This window comes from Amborella trichopoda, chromosome 5, assembly GCF_054954075.1.
Source record: "Amborella trichopoda isolate Santa Cruz 75 chromosome 5, AtrichopodaSantaCruz75HAP2 v2.0, whole genome shotgun sequence".
Taxonomy (NCBI): Eukaryota; Viridiplantae; Streptophyta; class Magnoliopsida; order Amborellales; family Amborellaceae; genus Amborella; species Amborella trichopoda.
Genome location: NC_142340.1, coordinates 4,126,648 through 4,145,986, shown reverse-complemented (window position 1 = coordinate 4,145,986; position 19,339 = coordinate 4,126,648). Strand labels below are relative to the sequence as shown.

At 35.0% G+C, this 19,339-nt stretch overlaps 1 protein-coding gene and 1 non-coding gene across 8 annotated transcripts; both read left to right on the top strand.

Moving 5' to 3' along the window:
- The first annotated feature begins 6,456 nt into the window (after nt 1-6,456).
- Nucleotides 6,457-6,530, top strand: TRNAI-AAU (transfer RNA isoleucine (anticodon AAU)). The gene has a single exon. It is a non-coding gene; the product is annotated as a tRNA-Ile (tRNA).
- On the top strand, nt 6,523-17,675 carry LOC18443421 (azadirone synthase LFS). 7 transcript variants are annotated; one of them, XM_006853611.4, is made up of 11 exons: nt 6,523-7,110; nt 8,012-8,207; nt 9,125-9,223; nt 12,080-12,131; nt 13,701-13,822; nt 13,900-14,000; nt 14,076-14,134; nt 15,489-15,545; nt 16,368-16,413; nt 17,101-17,180; nt 17,431-17,675. In XM_006853611.4, the coding sequence occupies exons 1-11, from the start codon at nt 7,033-7,035 to the stop codon at nt 17,519-17,521; spliced, it is 981 nt and encodes a 326-aa protein (XP_006853673.1). In that variant the 5' UTR covers nt 6,523-7,032; the 3' UTR covers nt 17,522-17,675. The 7 variants fall into 7 exon arrangements, 5 of the variants coding, with proteins under 5 accessions (XP_006853673.1, XP_011626744.1, XP_088723120.1 ...); XM_011628442.3 differs by having other exon boundaries at nt 6,572-7,110; nt 16,347-16,413; XM_088866996.1 differs by having other exon boundaries at nt 7,110-7,750.
- The last annotated feature ends 1,664 nt before the right edge of the window (nt 17,676-19,339 follow it).

Sequence of the window (19,339 nt, the reverse complement as noted above, 5' to 3'; positions counted from 1 at the left end):
TTTTTTTTTTAATCCATATTATTCAAAGAGAAAACGAGAGAGATGATGATTCCGAGGCCACCCTATCCCAACCATATTATTCACATATCGAGTCCCAACAGCAACAGTATAGGGATGAGCACGAAATACTGTAAATTAAATGCTGAACGGCGGTTCATGCAGGGAAAGAACATATCAATATTTGCATATTCATTCAAAAACATGAAAATTCTTAATGGAGTACCCTCATTTTTTATTGAATTCCTAAAAACCAATATTTATAATGAATTTTAATAATTTTTTCGGATTTTTTTGAAGCTTTATTCTGACCGATTCCGATCCGGATCGCCGATTCGCCGATCCGGATCGCCGATTCGCCGATCCGGATCGCCGATTCGCCGATCCGGATCGCCGATTCGCCGATCCGGATCGGTTTTTAAAAAGCCCGATCCGGGTCACCGATCCGGTTTTTAAACCATTGCATGTGACCCATCATGTACCAACATGGTGTACGTGGTCTTTGCGGGCGAGTAAGAGAGAGCATTTTCCTCGAATCTATTTATGTGCTTTGTACGTGTAAGAGAGATTTTTTTCAAATCAATAAGAGAGAGAAAGTGTGGTGGATAAATGCCGAATTTATTTGAAAAGTGGAAGAGAAACGCATCACAAGAGGAAAATACAAAGAAAATGTCCACCTGAAAAAACAAAAGCAAAACGTCGTCTATGATCATGGGCAAGTAAATTCCACTTACTGCTTTAGAAGGTCCCCAATTCTTGATAAAAAGGCCAATAGATTATGTGCTCCTTGGGATCATGTCCTGGATTCAATCGTTAGGCTAAATTTTTTTTTTTTTTTTTTATTTAAAAAGTATATGAGATTATTTACTTTTGACACAAAATAGTTACAATTAATCTTGACCATTAATGAAATTGGGTGGTTGCATTTATTTATTTGACCAAGTTCAAAGTTTTAAATAAATTTTCTCCACCTTTGTGATACACTCAAGCTATCATATTTGACATCGGATAGTTGTAAGTAATTGTGGCTTTCATGTACCAAAAGTAAATGGTTTCATTGTATACATTTTCTTTTATCTTTTATAAGTGAAACCTTACCAGCCTTTTTAAAAAAAAAGAGGAAACAAAAAAAGAAAAAAGGAAACATGCTTCATGCATTTTATTAAAATATATCACATCATTTAATTTACTCAATTTAAGGGATTGTTTACAAAGTAACCATTTATATTTATTAAAAAGAGATCACAACTATTCCCACTTATTAGATATCAGATTGGATGGTTTGGGGTGAGTCACGAAGTCCAATAATTTTTTTTGGAACTGTATGTTTATTCAATGTCACTCTTTCAACTACCCATTTGAAATTTAAGGGACGAGTGATTGTTATCCCATTGTATAAAAGATAATGGTCTTTTTTGTAAAAATTTTCTTAACTTAATGGAGACCATCTAATTTTCAAATGGTGAGATATAGTTGCAAAGCACTTTCAAAGTTTTTCTTAATCCAAAAATGGGTAAAGGTTTAATCTAATAATGGGATTGTATACAATGAGACCATTTACCTTTGATACAAGGCGCTACAATTACTTACAATCATCCGATGTGAAATTTGATAGTTTGGGTGTATCACAAGGTTCGAGAAAATTTCTTTTGAAATTTGAACTTGGTCAATAAAATAAATGCAACCACCCAATTTCATATCTAACGGTCAAAATTAATTGTGGTCACCTTGTACCAAACGTAAATGATCTCCTTTTTATTCTTTTCCTATAATTATTTACCATGCATTCATACTCCGATGTTGCCCACTCTTTCCTTTTTCCTATAATTATTTAGTGCTGTCAGCACTCTTCAAGACCACCTTAGGGCAGGGCAAAATAGGAGACTCAATTTCCGATATTTAGGAACTCAAAATCCAATCTTATTTTTCCATAAAGATACCCATGGGGCAGTATCAAAGTGGAATTTTTAATTTCAAATCGAGAAAATACTCGTAGGAAAGTCCGTACTAGGTTTACAATGTGCATGTTTCACTAGAGTGAGTAGGTGCACAATGTGCTCCTGTAGGAGCAGGTTATCGCACTATCCAGAAAGAAAGAAAAGGGATGGAAGGAAACCGGGTGCGAGAGTCAAAGAATTAGAAAAGGCTATGGTTTTAGGAAGGCTATGGTAGATTGATCCCTTATATCATGTTTGCTTAAAGTCAAGTTATTGATTTGAATCATTTGACCTCTTCTAAACACCAATAAATAAACAGAAACCGGATAATATACACACTATGCATCCGAGTTACAAGGTATCTCCCAGGCCTAAGCGCCCCAATTGGGGCAGCACCGCCTGGTCCGGTCAGCCTAGCCCTAAAAAACTAGGGCCTAGGTCACATCTTGTGGCCTAAGGCCAGACCAGGCCCAAGCTATTACAATCGCAAGGTAGGGCCCGACTAAGCCAAAGCCAGGCAACCACGGCAGTACTAGCCCAGTTCGGCCTAGCTAGGCCCTTTTTATGTTACTTTTTGTCTTTTTATATTATTGGATTGTATTTGGCCTAACCTTGACAGAGCTAGGGTTGGGGTTGAGCCAAGGCCTCTTTAGCCTAATCAAGGTCAGGCCAAGCTTCGGCTTGCTATGTAAGGATTAGGGCTTGGTTAGGGCCAAGGCTAGCCCTAACTCAAGCCAAATCGGATTAGAAACTAGGCGATACCAGGTTGGACGATGTTTAGGACACGACTCTTTTGGGATCTCTAGAATTAATTTTCTGGTTATTCATCCCAAGAAATGAGGCATCCCGAGTGATTTCCAGTAATTGATGCCTCAATTGAGGAAGAAATTCCTCATGTGGTCCTAATTTCACCTCATTTTCTAGAAAAAGATATTCCAACTAAATAAGTAGAAGATTTATTTTATGAAAATGAATATTCTTCACCTCAATCATCTTCCCGTCCAACAAAGCCCGCGCCATCTTTTTCTTCAGTGGACCGTCGATCATCTCTCCTTCCTTAAATCGTTCTAGTCTAGTCATTTCTAGTCTAGTCTACCTCTTAAATCGTTCTAGTCTAGTCATTTCCATATTTGTTAAATTTATATGAGGACCGAGATCCTCGAAAATGCATAAGCATGATACGATGTTGGCAAGCAATGCTCAATAGTTTGTATGCATTGACACCGTTCACTTTTGGTACAAAGATATCACAATTGCTTTATGCGAATGTATAATATGAGACCATTTATTTTTGGTACAGACATATTCATATCTACCCATTAGATTTGAAAATTGAACCAGAGAAGACTACAATGTTCGAGAAAATATTTATCGAGCATTATGCATAATCAACGACACATCGTTAGCCATTTGATTTTACATTTGATTGCTATGAATAAGTGTGACTGCCTTGTATCAAAAGTAAATAGTTTCATTTTATATTTTCTCATGGCTTATATAACTATCCCATGTGAAATCTGATAGCTTGGGTGTGTCAGAGAGTTCGAAAAAAATTCTTTTGAACTTTAAGCTTTGTCAATAGAATAAAAAGAGTCACCCAATTTTACATCCAATGATCAAGATTAATTGTGACCATTTATACCAAAAGTAAATGATCTCATTTATACTTTTCCATAATTTTATGAGAGAGTCCATAGTTGTAAAATTATTAGTGGATAATTACCCCGTAGAAGTTGTGGAGAACGAAATTTGTGAGCATCCACAAGACCTCCTTTCCTGATGATGTTAAATTGACAATGGCAAAAGGACTTTACTCAATGATTAACACTCATGTGTAAGCAACCTAGCCAAAGCATATAAATGAGACATACTACATGACTCATACAATGCCATTCGCTTGTGTTTTTATCCACCATCGAATGTAAGATGTCTCACCGATCCAGATCGAGATTAGATCGCGAATGGGCCAGAATCAAAATGATTTCGAAAAAAGGTATTGAATGGATTTCAAAAAAGGTATTGGCTCGGCCCCTACCTAGAAACCCTTGCTATATTTTTCCTTTTTTCTAAAGCTTATTCAATATTTTGTTTAGTCTCCTAAATCACCGCACCTAAAACTCATTCTTTTTCCATTTTCTTTATTTTTAATATTTTGTAGATATTTTGATCGAACATGATCAACAATCCAATTATCCCATCTGGATTTTAAAAGGGTTCCGTTTGTATAGAGCCTAGGCTCTAAACCATCAAATTAGAACCTACCTTCAAATAGTGTCGAGAAATATCGTTTGAGTGTTGAAATTTTTTGTGATAGCCTTAAAATATATTTACATCTATATTTATAAAATTTAAAGCTTCAAAAAAATGTAGATCGACATATCTATAAAAACTTAAATGAAAACTTAAAATCTTGAAAATTGACGGTCTAAAAATGTATTAAAAAATACATTATTTCCAAAACTTGAAATCCATTTTTTTCTCATATCCATGCATCTTGACATTGAGATGATCAATTTCATAATATTTGGGCATCAAAACAACCTCTTCTAGTGAAATCTTTGAGGGAGGCTTTAATTTGATTGTTTAGAGCCTCGACTCTATATAAACTTTTTCCATTTTAAAAATGCTGGTTTTGACCATAGTTTACTCTTCTCAATAATATTCAGATTTTTTTTAAGGGATTGTTTATAAAAAGACCATTTATATCTTGTACATGGAGGTCACAATCATCCCTACTCATTAGATGGCTTGAAGTGAGTCACGAAGTCCAAGAATTTTTTTTTCTTTTTTTGAAATTTATGTCAATTCAATGGCACTCTTACAACCACTCATTTTGAAATTTAAAAGATAAAAATGATTGTGAACTCTATGTACAAACATAAATCGTTTCTTTACAGACAATTTAGTTTTTTAAATGGCTCTAAAGTACGCTTTTGAAAATAAATTTGGAAGACCTTTTCTAAAAAAAATTAAAATAATAGTGCATTTTACCTTTAAAATTTTCAACATATATAATATTTGCGTTCCTTATTTTTGTCGTGATTGTAATACAAGGTATTAGCATTTGGTTCATCAGCAAATTACATACATTGGGATTTTTTCTTCAAAGTTAAAACAATTGGCTGCCTCTTCTAAACATGTGCAAAAAAATATACACACACGAACACTTTTTTTTACTTTGTTTTAGCCAAATCCTAACCAATTGCATTTCTTAATGAGTTTATAGTGCTTCATTTACTTTGGCCCATGTTTTTCCAACAAATACAAATTAACACTCACTTTTTGGTCTATTGAGGCATTGACATTACATACATTACTAACGATAATTTTGTACTTTATACCATGGACATTTGTGCCCATGGTTTTTGCACTTGTCAATGCATTAAGAGTAACTTCAAACTTAAGTACACTAATGGATAATCTATATAATCTATATGAAATTTTACGATAGAAGTACTTGATGTGGCTAAAATCCCGGCGTCCCTTTAATAATAGTGAAGGCCTATTATGTGTAAAGGGCCTAGTTTCTAAATACTAACTTTGATATTAGCATTTAAGACACTTTTATGATGAATATCGGGATTGTCTATAAAGAGACTATTTACTTTTTTTATAAGGAGGTCACAACTATTCATATTCATTAGCTATCAAATGGGATGGCTTGGGGTGAGTCAAGAAATTAGAAAAAAAAAATTGGATCATTGTGTTTAATTGATGATACTCTTACACCCATCCATTATGAAATCTAAAGGACAAGAATGATTGTGACTTCCATGTACAAAAAATAAATGGTCTCTTTGTAGACAATTCTTTAGATGTTTACCAACCTAATGCTAGGGGTGGTAATGGGCTTAGCTAATCCAGCCTTAGCCCAGGCCCAGTCCTGTCCTTAGCCGCCGTGGTAGCCCAGCCCTTCGGTCACATTTTATAGTCTAAGTTTCTCTCTATGAGTTCACCTTCTTCTTTTTTTTTAAGTAATTCAATTTGAAGACAAACCCCTATTTTATCAAATAGTTTAGGAGTTAGTTTCTTGAACGTGTTACTGAGGTGGTGCGGGCGGGAATGAGAACCACAATATGGTAAATAAGGTGTTACTGAGGTGGTGCGTGTGGGAATGAGAACCACACCATAGTGAATAAGGTGTGTAGGGGGGGGGCGGGGCCTTTCTCATAACTTCACCATTAACACACACAAGTTCACATGTTACTCTTAAAAACCCATGAAAATTGCCCTATATATAGCGGCTGTTCTAATGGCAATGGTCACTGCCTGTTGTATTAAGTAAACGAATATAGGCGACCGTTTAATACGCTGGCTCATTATCAACAAATAACGGGCATTTTTTATTGCAACAGCCGTCCCATAATGTTTCTAAGAACACGATATATGTTATAACAACTCTTTAGGCTTGTCAGTTTGTCAAAGAACAAGACCAATTATATTCCCTAATTCTCTGAAATCTTAATTAACAACAAATTAAAATCATTAAAATAAAAATTATATAGATAATCAAAACAGCATTGGCCTATTAGCTCAGTTGGTTAGAGCGTCGTGCTAATAACGCGAAGGTCGCAGGTTCGAAACCTGCATGGGCCAAAATACTTTTTATATATCTCTCTTATCGTTATCATAAAATATATTTTTTATATATCTCTTTTATCATTATCATAAAATATATCTCTAAAATATATTTTTTATATATCTCTTTTATCATAATCAAAATTCACTCGCTTTTATATATCTCTTTCATCCTAATTTTATATATCTATATAAATCTCTTTTATCATAATCAAAAGTCCTATAGGATCATTTCTCTTCTTAATATTATTGTCCAAAGATCTCTTTTATCCTAATCAAATCATTCCTTTTTATATTCGACTTATTGGAGTTCTTTTTATTCTAAACGTGTACTCAATAATTCACCTATGTCGCTTCCAAATTTCAGTATAACTCAGTTCGTCTCTGCTACTCCCATCTAAAAATTCTGATTTTCGAGGAAAATGTGTGATTACTCGTTCTCATTATTCATTGCTAGTAACCTTATTATTCATTAACTTTTTTTTGGTTTTTTTGGTAAAAAAAAACTGTTTTTTCCGCCATGCCGGAGTTTGTTGAGCTCAACTGTGTAGATCTCTCAGAGCCAGACCTCAATAAATCAGTCTCTCTTCTCAAACAGGTAAACAATTCTTTCCCATTTTTTCTTTTTTTTAGGGGCAAATTTTTCTGTTTCCTTTTCTCTTTTCCTTATTTTTTTTTTTTATTATTTATGTTCTTTTGCAGCGATTCTTGTATTTGGCGTGCTTGATAGGCTGTTATTTTCAACTTTTGGTGTATTAGAAATAATTTATTGGTGAATTTCGACATAGAAGAATGCTTGAATCTTTAAGCTATGGTTATAGATAAATTTTGATGGATAATAATATAATATTCTTGTTCTCCTTGTCATGAGATCAATGAAGCTTAATTTTTTGAGGAATTCTGGTTTTTGTGTTTTCCTGCAATTTTGAAGTCAAAGATTTTACCTTTTATTTGTGCAGAAATTTCCAAGTTATTTCTTTTCTCCATTGAATTCTTCCTAAATCCCCTTCTCTGCTTTATATTTTGTTTGTTTTGTGAACCATTCTATTGTTCCAACTTTCAAGGAACAGTTTGTTTCATCATTTTTTTTATTTGCTTCTGTATAGGATTGGTTATGTTTTCTCTGTGAATTTTTCATTCTTTCTTGAATCTCTGTTTTCCTTACTTGATGAACTTTTCTGGATTGTAGTTTGGTACTATTTTATTCCAAGAAGTACCCTAACTTTTTATTCAATCAGGTATTCAATTCATTTTTTTATTATCTGGAGACGAATATTTCAAAGTTATTATTCTTCTTGAATATTTCATTATTGACTCATATAGATGTATATGAATTTGGATGAATGTTGTTCTTTATTTGGATTCAGTAAGTCCCTCAATTACACAGAGAATATGGTGTTGCTTTTGTTCTTTATTTATTTTGTTGTGAGTTCTCTCTCTCTCTGTCTCTCTCTCTCTCTCTCTCTCTCTCTCTCTCTCTCTCTAAATTTCAATCACAGGCATGCTTGGACTGCGGATTTTTCTATTTGGTGAACCATGGAATTAGCCTGGACTTGATGGATGAGGTGTTTTCACAAAGCAAGAAATTCTTCGATTTGCCGTATGAAGAGAAGATGAAGGTTTTGAGAAACAAGAAACACAGGGGTTATACTCCTATGTTTGATGAGACTTTGGATCCTGATAATCAAGTAGGAGGTATCCATTAAGATTTTCCTGTACTTCAGTTATATTGAGCTTTTCTTTTTTTGTCTTTCCCTTGTGTTTTTCTTCTTCTTCTTCTTCTTCTTTTCTTTCTTTACTTTTCTTTTCTTTCCTTTAGGTAGTAGGTTCATTCTATGCATTTGTTAAAGAAAGAGGACAAGCGAATATCTTTTATTGCGCCTTTTGATAATTGAGTAGAAAGCAATTCTGAAATCACATTTGGGGCTCTGTACATGGTGTAAACAGACCTAAAAAAATTTAAAACAAATTCTTGGATATCATTGTTTTGGATGTTCAGGAATTTGACCCTCACTCGGCTATGCTAAGATCACAAGCACAAAAGTAATGTGATATTTGTCACTGCACATATGTAACAAAATAATGTTAAATAGACCAGCACCCAATGCCTAAAGTATGGCATAATACGTTGTGTCCAATCAAGTTTAAAGCTTTCGATATGGCAGAAATTTAATCTTGTGACATTTGTCTCATGATTGCATCTAAGTACACCTCATTGATCATCCACCAATGACATCTCCTAAATTCAAACTAGCATGTTTCTCTAAACGAATGCTGTAGTGAAAATCAAAAAGAATTATTTGAACAATTGAAAGGTTCTTTAATTGTGATCCCCTTACATGGAGTTCCCAACATTGATCCTTGATGTCCTGTTTTCTTGAGGTTCTTTTGGTTGTAGAGTATTTTAGTGTTGGATTGTTATCCATGCTATCCAATTTTAATGGAATTAGTTATTTATAGAAAATTGCTGCTCTTTGTTCTTGAAGTGTTGTATGCCCATTTGCATTTCGGAGATTCTTACGAAATTAGTTTCTTAAGGATGGCCTTCTTACTCTCCTTGGGAGATGATTTTAACATTTCAAGTTAAGATGATACTTCCTTAATGATTGCAGGAGATTATAAAGAAGGATATTATATTGGTGTTGAAGTTCCTGAAAATGATCCACAAGCACAAAGATCTTTTTTTGGACCAAATTTGTGGCCTTCAAAAGGTAATTATGACCGAAGTACCATATTCCTTAGTCATAAATTGTTGTATCAAGGTAAAGATATAATTGCCACTTCATTGTATGACTAGTTTTAGCGGTTGTACTTGGATTCACAATGTATTTGATGGCTTGTATGCCATCAATAACCATACAAATGCAAATGTGAAAAAAGAATATCATTGTTGTCTACATTTTCTAAAATTGATTTCAAGTAAAAACGTGGGATTCAAGTTGTAAGGATGCTTTTAACTTATGATACACATCTGTCATAATTTACTCTTTGAGCATTGAATGTTATAAGCTTCAATTGGTGCCTGTCAGATACTAGTTCGAGTAACTTAGAGTTTTAAAAAAGGTATTTGGCAGTTTCATTTCTTGTTAAGTTGGAAATTGGTGTGTATGAAGTGCATTACATGTTAGAAAGTTCATGCTGTAGTTACCGGAATCTCTCACCCAAGGTCATGATTTCGATTCGGAATCCCGATTCTACGATTCCAGCAAGGATTCTTCATGGAATCTTTTCCTTGAAGGCAAGAATCTCTATTTCTTATTTTAGGAATATCAAGTCCAACACTTGCAGAATATTATTTCTAATGTTTATTGATTCTCGATTCCACATTGTTGAATCTCGATTCTACATTTGTCGAATCTGGATTGCACATATAATGGTACTCTCTCCATCAATTTAGAAGCACAAGCATGGGCCCATTAACTACAAAATAAACAATTCACGGTCTATGAGAAGCATCAAATCAAAAACTCAATTCCAAAGATATCGGAATCTCGACTCCATATATGAAGGAATCTCGATTCTATATGGGTAGATTGCAAATAGGCTAGAAACTTCATTCCAAAGAGGACAGAATCTCGATTCTATATATGTAGGGATTTAGATTCTATTTGGATCTAATATGGATTCCTATAAAGTAGGAATTTCGTTTCTCACAATTCCCCTTGTACGGATGTTGACACCAAAAATAGGGGTCTTCTAGCCAGCCCTGATTTTGCGATTTCGATTACCAAAACAATTTGAAATCTCAGGCGTTTCCAACAACTATAGTTCATGCTGCTTCTAAGGAAAACCATTGAGTCTCATAACATAGAAATCAAGTATAATGCTGTAAACTTAAAAAAGAGTATCTTATAAATTAATCTATGGTGACATGAACTTAAGAGGAAATTGGAGGCCTACCATGTCAGTAATACATGCTGATCTCTGGTATTGTTGAGAGAACAATACTTCCCAGCCAGCCCCATCAACACACAAATGTGAAAATATAGAAGCCACCAACTATGTTACAATGACACATATGTTGGGCACATTTTTGTGTCCAACACGTGTCTCTAAACATCAGACACAGTACTAGACATGGCTCAGGCATGTCTGCAGCATGTCTTGAAAAAATTTTATAAGGCACGTGGCTCTTGGCTTGTCGAACATTGGCTTGCATATCTATTGTTTGGACACAAATGTTACTTTCATTGTTAAGAGGTTACAATCAGTGTTCACAAAATCGAACCGGAACGGTTAACTGGACATGGGCCTAGAAGTGATTTAACCGGCCTATCCGGTAAACCGGCCGATTCAACCACTCTAACCGGACAGGTCCTGAACGATAAAAAAAGTGTTAAAAAAATAAAAAAGATACAAAAAAAATCTACTAAAGTATGAAAAGCATATAGAGAATGTGATTAAAACAAGACACACTCAAATGAAGTTGAAAATTAATGAAAAAATGGATTTTAACGAACCGATTTGTGCCTAGCGGTATTTTTTAAATTTTCTGAAGAAGATAGAAAAATATAAAAGTGAGTATCAATGACCATTTTTTTTTTAATCTTTACCATAATGTAAAGAATATTAAAATAGTGTTAAAAATATCGCCTTGACCAACTCTTTTTTTTAAAAAAAAATGATCTTTTTTTTTAAAGAAAATGATCTTTTTTTTTTTAAGAAAATGAAGAAAAAATTATGTTATATATAATATAGACCCTTGTTTTTGTTTTTATCAATTAAGTAGTAAATGGCACATTGGTTAGTGGTCTAGTAATAAAGGACTTCATTAAAAGAGGATTCTAGTTCGACTATTCTAGTGGGCAAGTAAATATTTTTTGAACCAACGAAATGCATTATGAATCAATTCTTAAAACAATGCTGGCGGTGGGATTCGAACCTTGATTCATATAAAAACTAATCATCAAAGCTAACCAATAAACCATTCTAATGTATTTGATATTAATTTGAAGTAGTATTCTATTTAAAGTTTAAAATACTGGTTGGTCACCAAAACCGGCTAAAACCGGTACCGGCCGCTGGCCGGATCCAATCTAATCAGCCGGTCAGCGGTTAGATCGGCCGGTTTTGCGAACACTTGTTACAATATAATATCACACAGTATGGGCGGATGTGTCATGTCCTAGACACCACTTTACAAGGAGCTTTGTCTGGCACGATATGTCAGTGTCCTTGTAATGTAGATTGCATATTTATTTCACAGTCTTGCATGGTGCATGACTTCCTGTAACTACAGCCATTACTGAATTATCGAAAGCTTGCTTGATTGCCATTGGACTTTCTGGGTTTTGGTTCTTCAAATAGCATATCATAAAACATCATTTGGAAGTAAGTCTACTACCATTTTCTTGATAAATAGTCTCATTTATTTCACCAAGGTGTAGTTTTCAGTGTTCAGGTTACTTGGACTCGGCCCCTTGCCGAGTCGAGTACTAAGTGAAACTTGGGGATGTTTAAAAAAAGCATGAAAACTATGTTAAATTGTAATCAATATATAAATAATTTATATGTAAACTTGATCAACATTTGCATATTTGATTAATGTTTTCAATTTTCTTCCTAAGATTTGTTGCCAAGATGGAGAGAAACTATGGAGAAGTATCACCGAGAATGCCTGTAAGTTTTCCCCTTTACAGAGACTTTGAAGATCTTTTTAAACCACTTGAAGATCTGTACATTGGACTTGTGTTTCTTGTGTCTCAGGATATAATGCAAATTAATACATATAGTAATTGCATGGAGTAAAGACGTTTTCACGGTGCATGTTATTAAAATTCTTGTTTCCTGTCAACATTTAGCCATAGTAAGGTAATACGGTTGTGCTGTTACATTGGCAGAAAACGTTACTTGTTTATCGCTTTCTTACACCTCTATCATACCTTATTTGTCTAATTTGTGCATCCTTTATATCTACCATGATCATTCCCATAGACTCCCTATTTAGTTTATTTTGATGGCATAAAGCATCATTAGTTGCAGAATCTGCTATAGATCAAAGCTGGCTTGTGAGAATCTTGGTTGTCTTAAAGTATATGGATATTTGAAAAAATGAATATCAGTAAGTTAATCTGAATACGAATTGTGTAGTATATGCACTAAGAGACTTCTTGTAACACATGATAAGTGTCACTTAACAACTCCCTCAAATTATGGCATTGATGGAGATCAGCAGCAGTCCACTAATTACTTGCTTTCATCTATTGTTATTGACCAGGTATTCATAACATAATTTTCTTCTATTTATTTTGAAGAATTGAATGACAATAACATCATGTGTCCTATCTCATATATATAATGACATTTCATCTATTGCGCTTTGTCCTGTCATGAACCACATGATTAGAAGGAATATGAATTGCTCTCATGTTATTTCCTTGGATATGGGTAGGAGACAAAATTTTAATCCAAATTAATGTTAGTGCCTTGAGATACACTATGTCATTCTTCACACTTTCAATGGTCGAGTATTTTGATCTGCATTTTTACTTGGGTTCTTTTGATATATATCAACATTTTTGCAAGTGCTCAACATATAGATAACTCAAGTCCAATGTACAGGAAACAATCTTCTTACATGGGATAACTCATATTGAAAATGTGAGATGAAACTAGGAAATTCTTCTTACATGGGCTAACTCATATTCTTAATAAATAAAGCTAATGGTGGAGAAACAATCTTTCCCCAGTGTGGGTCATTTATAAATAAACAAAGAGGAAATACACTCCATTGATTCCATACATCTTACAAGTTACCCATCAACTTAGTATCAGAGTAAGACAGATCGCAAGTCGTCCTTCCTCTGACATAGAAAGCTTCCTGTTTCTTGTACTATATTTGATTTCCAATGATCAGTTTACTGGAATTAATTGATGATGCTTGGTTCATATGGCTGTCCATGTATTGGCTTATTGCTGATTGATCAAAGGCAAGGTCTTATGGTGTAATAATGGAGGAATCCACTTTCTTTTACTGATGAGAACTTTATGGTTTGTTTATTCAAAATCTATTTTCTTGGTCATGACGTATTGCCTCTAATTTTTTTAATCCCCCCTAAAATCTTCAAAATATACTGTGATTCATGTTCTGATCCTGTGATATTGGCCACTGTACTTGTACAACTTCTGCAATTTTTGGACAATGCAGTGAGGATTTTCTTTTACAAATATCTCTTTTGTTATATTCAGTGAGAGGGCTAGGGTACTTGCTAGGCTTATTGCCTTAGCACTCAACCTAGAACCTGATTTTTTTGACAAGCCGGAGATACTTGGTGAGGCAATTGTAACTTTGCGACTACTACACTATGAAGGTACAATATGATTTAGGGGTCATTTTTTTCCATTCCAATTACTAATTTCTTAATAAAGAATTTCACAAATTTTCTAGGGAAAGCTGCTGATCCTGATAAGGGCATTTATGGAGCTGGAGCTCATTCTGATTTTGGTCTCCTCACTCTTTTGGCAACAGATGATGTCTTGGGTCTCCAGGTATATTTTGTCAACTTATGCTTATGCTAATACTTATATTGATCAATAAATTTCAGCAACTACTCTGTCTTGCAGATATGTCGGCACAAGGATGCTCAACCTCGAGTATGGGAATATGTAGCACCATTGAGAGGGTAGTCTTTCAGACCTGGGAATTGTCTCCAGAGAAATTTTTTTATGGCAACTAATGTGGGCAAACTTATACTTGAATCATAGTTTCAACCAAACGCTCTCCATTAATGGTTGAACAAAGCTGATTACATATTTATCCTTGATATAAACATATGCTCAGATGACAAAGCCCTTTCTAACTCAGATATCTATGCCCCTTTACCTTTACTAAGTTTCCATCCAAGACTCTAATCAGCCAAATTCGTTTGTCAAGGGTGTGATCATATTATCTATGCAATTTCCCCTAGCTCTTTTGCATGGTCCCTTATGCGCACCTTTTTAAGGGATCCATTATCTGCTTGAACTTGTTGTGCTTCAAGTCCCTGGATAAACAAATTCAGGTTCAGCAGTTTAGTCTGAGTCATGAAATTACATTTTGGTTGTTTGATAACTGAGCAATAAACAAAGAATTCAAATATGGAACTAAATGACCCAACTCTATGTATGACTGAATACTTTGAGTTGATGCATCGTTATTATTGAATTTGCGTAGTATTTACACGTAATTGGTTTATCGTTACTTGATGGAATTTTGAGTATCGTATTGCATCATAAATATTTGTGAGTGCCATTTCACATTATACATGAACTTCTATCCGATACTCTGTTGAATCTATTATTTGCAGCATCAACTTACTTGAGAGCTACCTAACAACCACACGCATGTCATGTATGTTTAGGAGAATTTCACAAACCACGCACCAAAGCTTGTTGATACGCTAGACATGCAGGTAGACATGGAAATCTGTGCCAACATGTCTGTGGAAATTTTCAACTTTTGGATCTCAAACACAACGTCTGCTTTGTGGACACGAGTCCACAGATTGGAAAACAAGATACACGTGCTATGTTTCATCATGTGTGCCGATATGCCAATGGAGATTAAGATGCATTAGCTATCCGTGGTGTTAATTGTGATGTGCTTCTTGTTACTACAGGCCAAACATATCGTTTAGATGCCACCTTGGCATCATCGTGATGGTGGTCTCGTTTTGTACTTTAAATCTTTCTCAAAATGGTTACTCAAAAAAACAAACCTTCATCATGGTACATATGAAATAATGTATATCCATTCATTATCATGATTATCATGATGCCATACCATGGCATAATCATTCAATATATGTGATCACATCGATGCCTTTTAAACATGATGACACAAAATTATATTGGCAGATCATGATTACCTTATCTTTTAGTAATCCGCGTTCAAAGTTTTTGTGTAGTTGTAGTATTGTGGTATTTCATCTTTTTTGTTTTTTTTCTTCTTTTTTTGGGTGACAAAATTATGACTCTCTCTCTCTTGCTTGATTTCAGAGCATTTGTAGTAAATCTTGGTGACATGCTTGAGCGCTGGAGCAATTGCATCTTCAGGTACATCTCACAAAATTGCTCTGATATGTCTCTGAAATTCAAAATTTTAAGATGTTCAAAACAACTACAATCTCTGAGCAAGTTGAAGTAAATGATAACCTAGTGACAGAAGTTAAATTATACGATAACATGGCTCCTGGTTTACTTGGGAATTCTCACACAGTGATAATCAAACATAGCCCTTAAATGGCGAGGACAGGCTCATGAACATGTAAAGAGTTAGCGTAGGGTTGCATTGACTTTGAGTTGTGTTTCCTTTGAGCATTTCCCTAGAACACAGGTGAATTATAGAGAAACAAGGATACTTATAACTCAGGAATTTAGATACGCCTAAACTGGATGCCTAATACATGAAGTTTTGTTTAAGTCTTCAACACTATAACAGGAATCTCTTGCTTCTTATTCATATGTGCACAAGTTGAAGCCTATCTTTGAATTTCATTATTATGTTAGTATTGCTAGTTTCTGGTAACATTTAAAAGTCAAAAGATGTGTTTTTTCTTTTAAGAGGCTCCTCTATGTATTCTTGTTCAGGTTATATTCTCTTACTTTTGAGTGTTACCTATGATATACAGTTGGTAGTCAATGGATATCTCACCATTCATATAGGCTTTTATCATAGAAAATGGATGTTACTTTTCTTGGTAAGAATGGCTGTATGTCTATAACTGGTTTTATACGAATTTCAATTCTTTATTAAGGAAACTCAGGAGTACTTTTTGGGTAAAAAGACTTGAGGAGTACATGATGACCTTAGAAGGCCCTTTAGAACCTGAGTTTGATTGTAAGACCTTCGTGCAGTTCATTGTGCTGTTTTTACAGGTCTACATTGCATCGAGTGTTATCAAATGGTCAAGAGCGCTACTCTGTAAGACCTCATCCTATTGTACTAATTTCTTGCTTTGCAAGCTTTTAAGGATAAATGGAGAATTTGGAAGTGGTCATTGTATTTATTTCGTTAGCATATGAAGTACAACAATGTTTTGTTCAAATTATGTCTTCTTTGTCATGTTGAATATGCTTTTTCTTTCTCATGTACAACTTCGCAATTCCTTGTTTTGGTGGAAACTCACATGGTTTAAGATATTTAGGATATCAAATTTCCCAATTTTGGCTAGTTACTGTTAAATGGATAGAAATTACTACTTGTCAAGAGATAAGCATAGCAATGACTAGAGAAAACATAGCTTTCTAAATGTAAATTTGGACAGACCACTTGTTCTTGAGTTAGTGGCCTTCGTGATTGCTTTTATCAAGGCAAAACAGGTGTTCTTTTAGTATTTCGTAGCAATAGGAATTTTGCAGCATTTCCCAAATAAATGGGGTTGAGAAATGCGGATTACTCATGAACAGTGTTCAATGAGTACTGTATTAGAAAAATACGTTTCTACTTGTCTATTTAAACTGGGCCTAAGTAACTAGGAAATATATGAAACTGGAATCATGGAATAACTCTTTCAATCACCAAGTCTTAAGATTTTGGTTCTCGTCTCCCTCCCTCTCTCATGTGTGCACCATATTCATGGTTGAACTATGAATCGTTTGGTCTTTGCAGATAGCGTACTTTGTGGAGCCAAGTCACGATTGTATTGTGGAGTGTCTGCCAACATGCAAATCTGATTCTAACCCTCCCAAGTAAGTTGGAGACTTGCATGTACACGTGAATGGCATATCCCAATATTCTCAATCCTCTAATAAATAATTAAGAGAATCTTATCGCAATATTCTCAATCCTCTAATAAATAATTAAGAGAAAAAGATTCTCAAGAGCCTCTGTCAATCATTTCGTGTACTAACTACATGTTATGCATTTCAAAAGATACTTGTCTCTGGATCATTTGTCATTGTGACTCTCATTGGATTTAACTTGCCTTGATTTATCCAGGTATCCTCCTATAAAAAGTGAAGCATACCTGCATCAGCGATACATGGATACGCATGCGGACTTGAGTTCTTACGATCACAAGACCGGCTAAACTACCAATCCGGTCATGTCTCATGATTTGCATTGTTTTTCTACTTCTGTAAATATTGTGCAATATGGCATAATATATTATTCAAACAAATACAATGGTTATTTATGTAAATTTCCCCCTTCTTATGAATAAGCACTATTTATAGTCCCCAAAATAGCATGCAAGAATTCAGTAAAAAAGCTAGACTTGGCCAAATTTACAAGCAATGCTCATCTGGTACTATATCTCCAATTTCATTCATAGTATGCAAGATACGATCCATTAGTCTCAAGACTCATAGAGTTAGATTTGTTAACCTCCACACTTTGCAAAAACTTTCATGAATCCTACACCTCCAATACCTGCTTATGCTAGGGCATTCTCTAGAAACGAATTATAACCTCATTAAGGGTATGGTCATTAATAGAGTAGGATGGCAGAGCAAGATTTGTATATGCGACTCCAATTAATTGGAAAAAAGCTTTGATAATAAGCTTAAGAATCGTTTGGACGAATCATTTAATGAGGAACAAGCTTTCTTTCTTTGCCGTCCACTTGAGCGAGAAAATGGCGCAATTTGGTACGTTCCACATATCGTTGGTGAGCCCCTTCTACGTTCCTGCTTATTAAGAAAATGCTGCCAAAATTGACCCAACTCTGCAAGAAGAAAAAATGTCGATTTTTATATATTTTCAAACACCCCTTATCTTAATGTAGTTGTTTGGCCGTGGAAACAAGGCCTCAGGGTTCCAATATTTTGAGGATCCTTTGTTTCATGAGGAAGCTCTTTATGGGAAGAACTTATCTAGCAACCCCTATTTGCATGTTATGAGGGCAAGTCAGGACACTTCATGGTTGTACAAATATAACTATCAACTATCGCATGTCAGAGATAGGTGGGCCTAGTTAATGATGATATTGATTAGTTTGGGAGCATTTTCTCTCTCTACTAGATCCCCTGAGATATAAAATGGGATAAACCCATTTCTCATATGTGTGTATCGAATTAATGGTCTGTTAACTGGAATATTGGGACAAAAACCCTACAACTAAGGGTGTTGGGCTTGTTAAAACTCGTGTGCAATTTAAGTGTCCCCCTCAACATCGACAAATCAGTGCACGTAAGTGAAATAACAAGAATTCGCACATCATTCATAGATGAAAGGGCGAAATTCGAAACCAAGCATAAGTTGAAAAGCAAAAGACGAGAAAAAAAATTAGAAAAGAGAAAGAAAGGCAAATATATATATATATATATATATATAGGGATAGCAACAAAATTCACTGCCTCTGCATAAATAAATAAAAGAAGGGGAGGGAAGATCACATCCTCTACCCGGTGTCCTCATGACCGTCCTCAGCTGCAGGTGCAGGACCACACGACTCTATATGCGTACTTGTCTGGATTCCCCTATGCTCTGAAATTGTGGCCAGTCGGTGATCGGGTTAGAGGTAGGGATGGTGGTGGCTGCCTCTTATGAGAAACCTTGTGTGCACAAGAGTGTTCACCGCCCGCCTCCAAGAGATAGCTGCTCAGCAGTGTATTCTTACATAGTGCATCCTCATGAAAGTTGCATCCTAAGCAACTCCCGCAAAGAAAACACGTATCATATCAGTAAAGAAGGAGAAGGAGAAAATCAAGGAAGGAAGACACAGCCGCTCTCCTCGGACACGACTGAGAGTCTCTTGAAGCCTGGCTAGATCCCTCTCAAGGTCGCTGGGGCTAGTCTTGGCCGGTGCCTAACGCACCTCTCTAGCTCAGCTCTCGACTTCTCAACCTCAGCCCTGACTCCCTCCAACTTTGCCCTCATATCATCCTGCTTTGTCTCTAATGCTGTC

Coding starts and splice junctions, on each gene's coding strand:
- LOC18443421 (XM_011628442.3), top strand. CDS start 7,033: ATGCCGGAGTTTGTTGAGCTCAACTGTGTAGATCTCTCAGAGCCAGAC. Junction 7,111..8,011: donor CAGTCTCTCTTCTCAAACAG/GTAAACAATTCT, acceptor TTTCAATCACAG/GCATGCTTGGACTGCGGATT. Junction 14,001..14,075: donor ATGATGTCTTGGGTCTCCAG/GTATATTTTGTC, acceptor TCTGTCTTGCAG/ATATGTCGGCACAAGGATGC.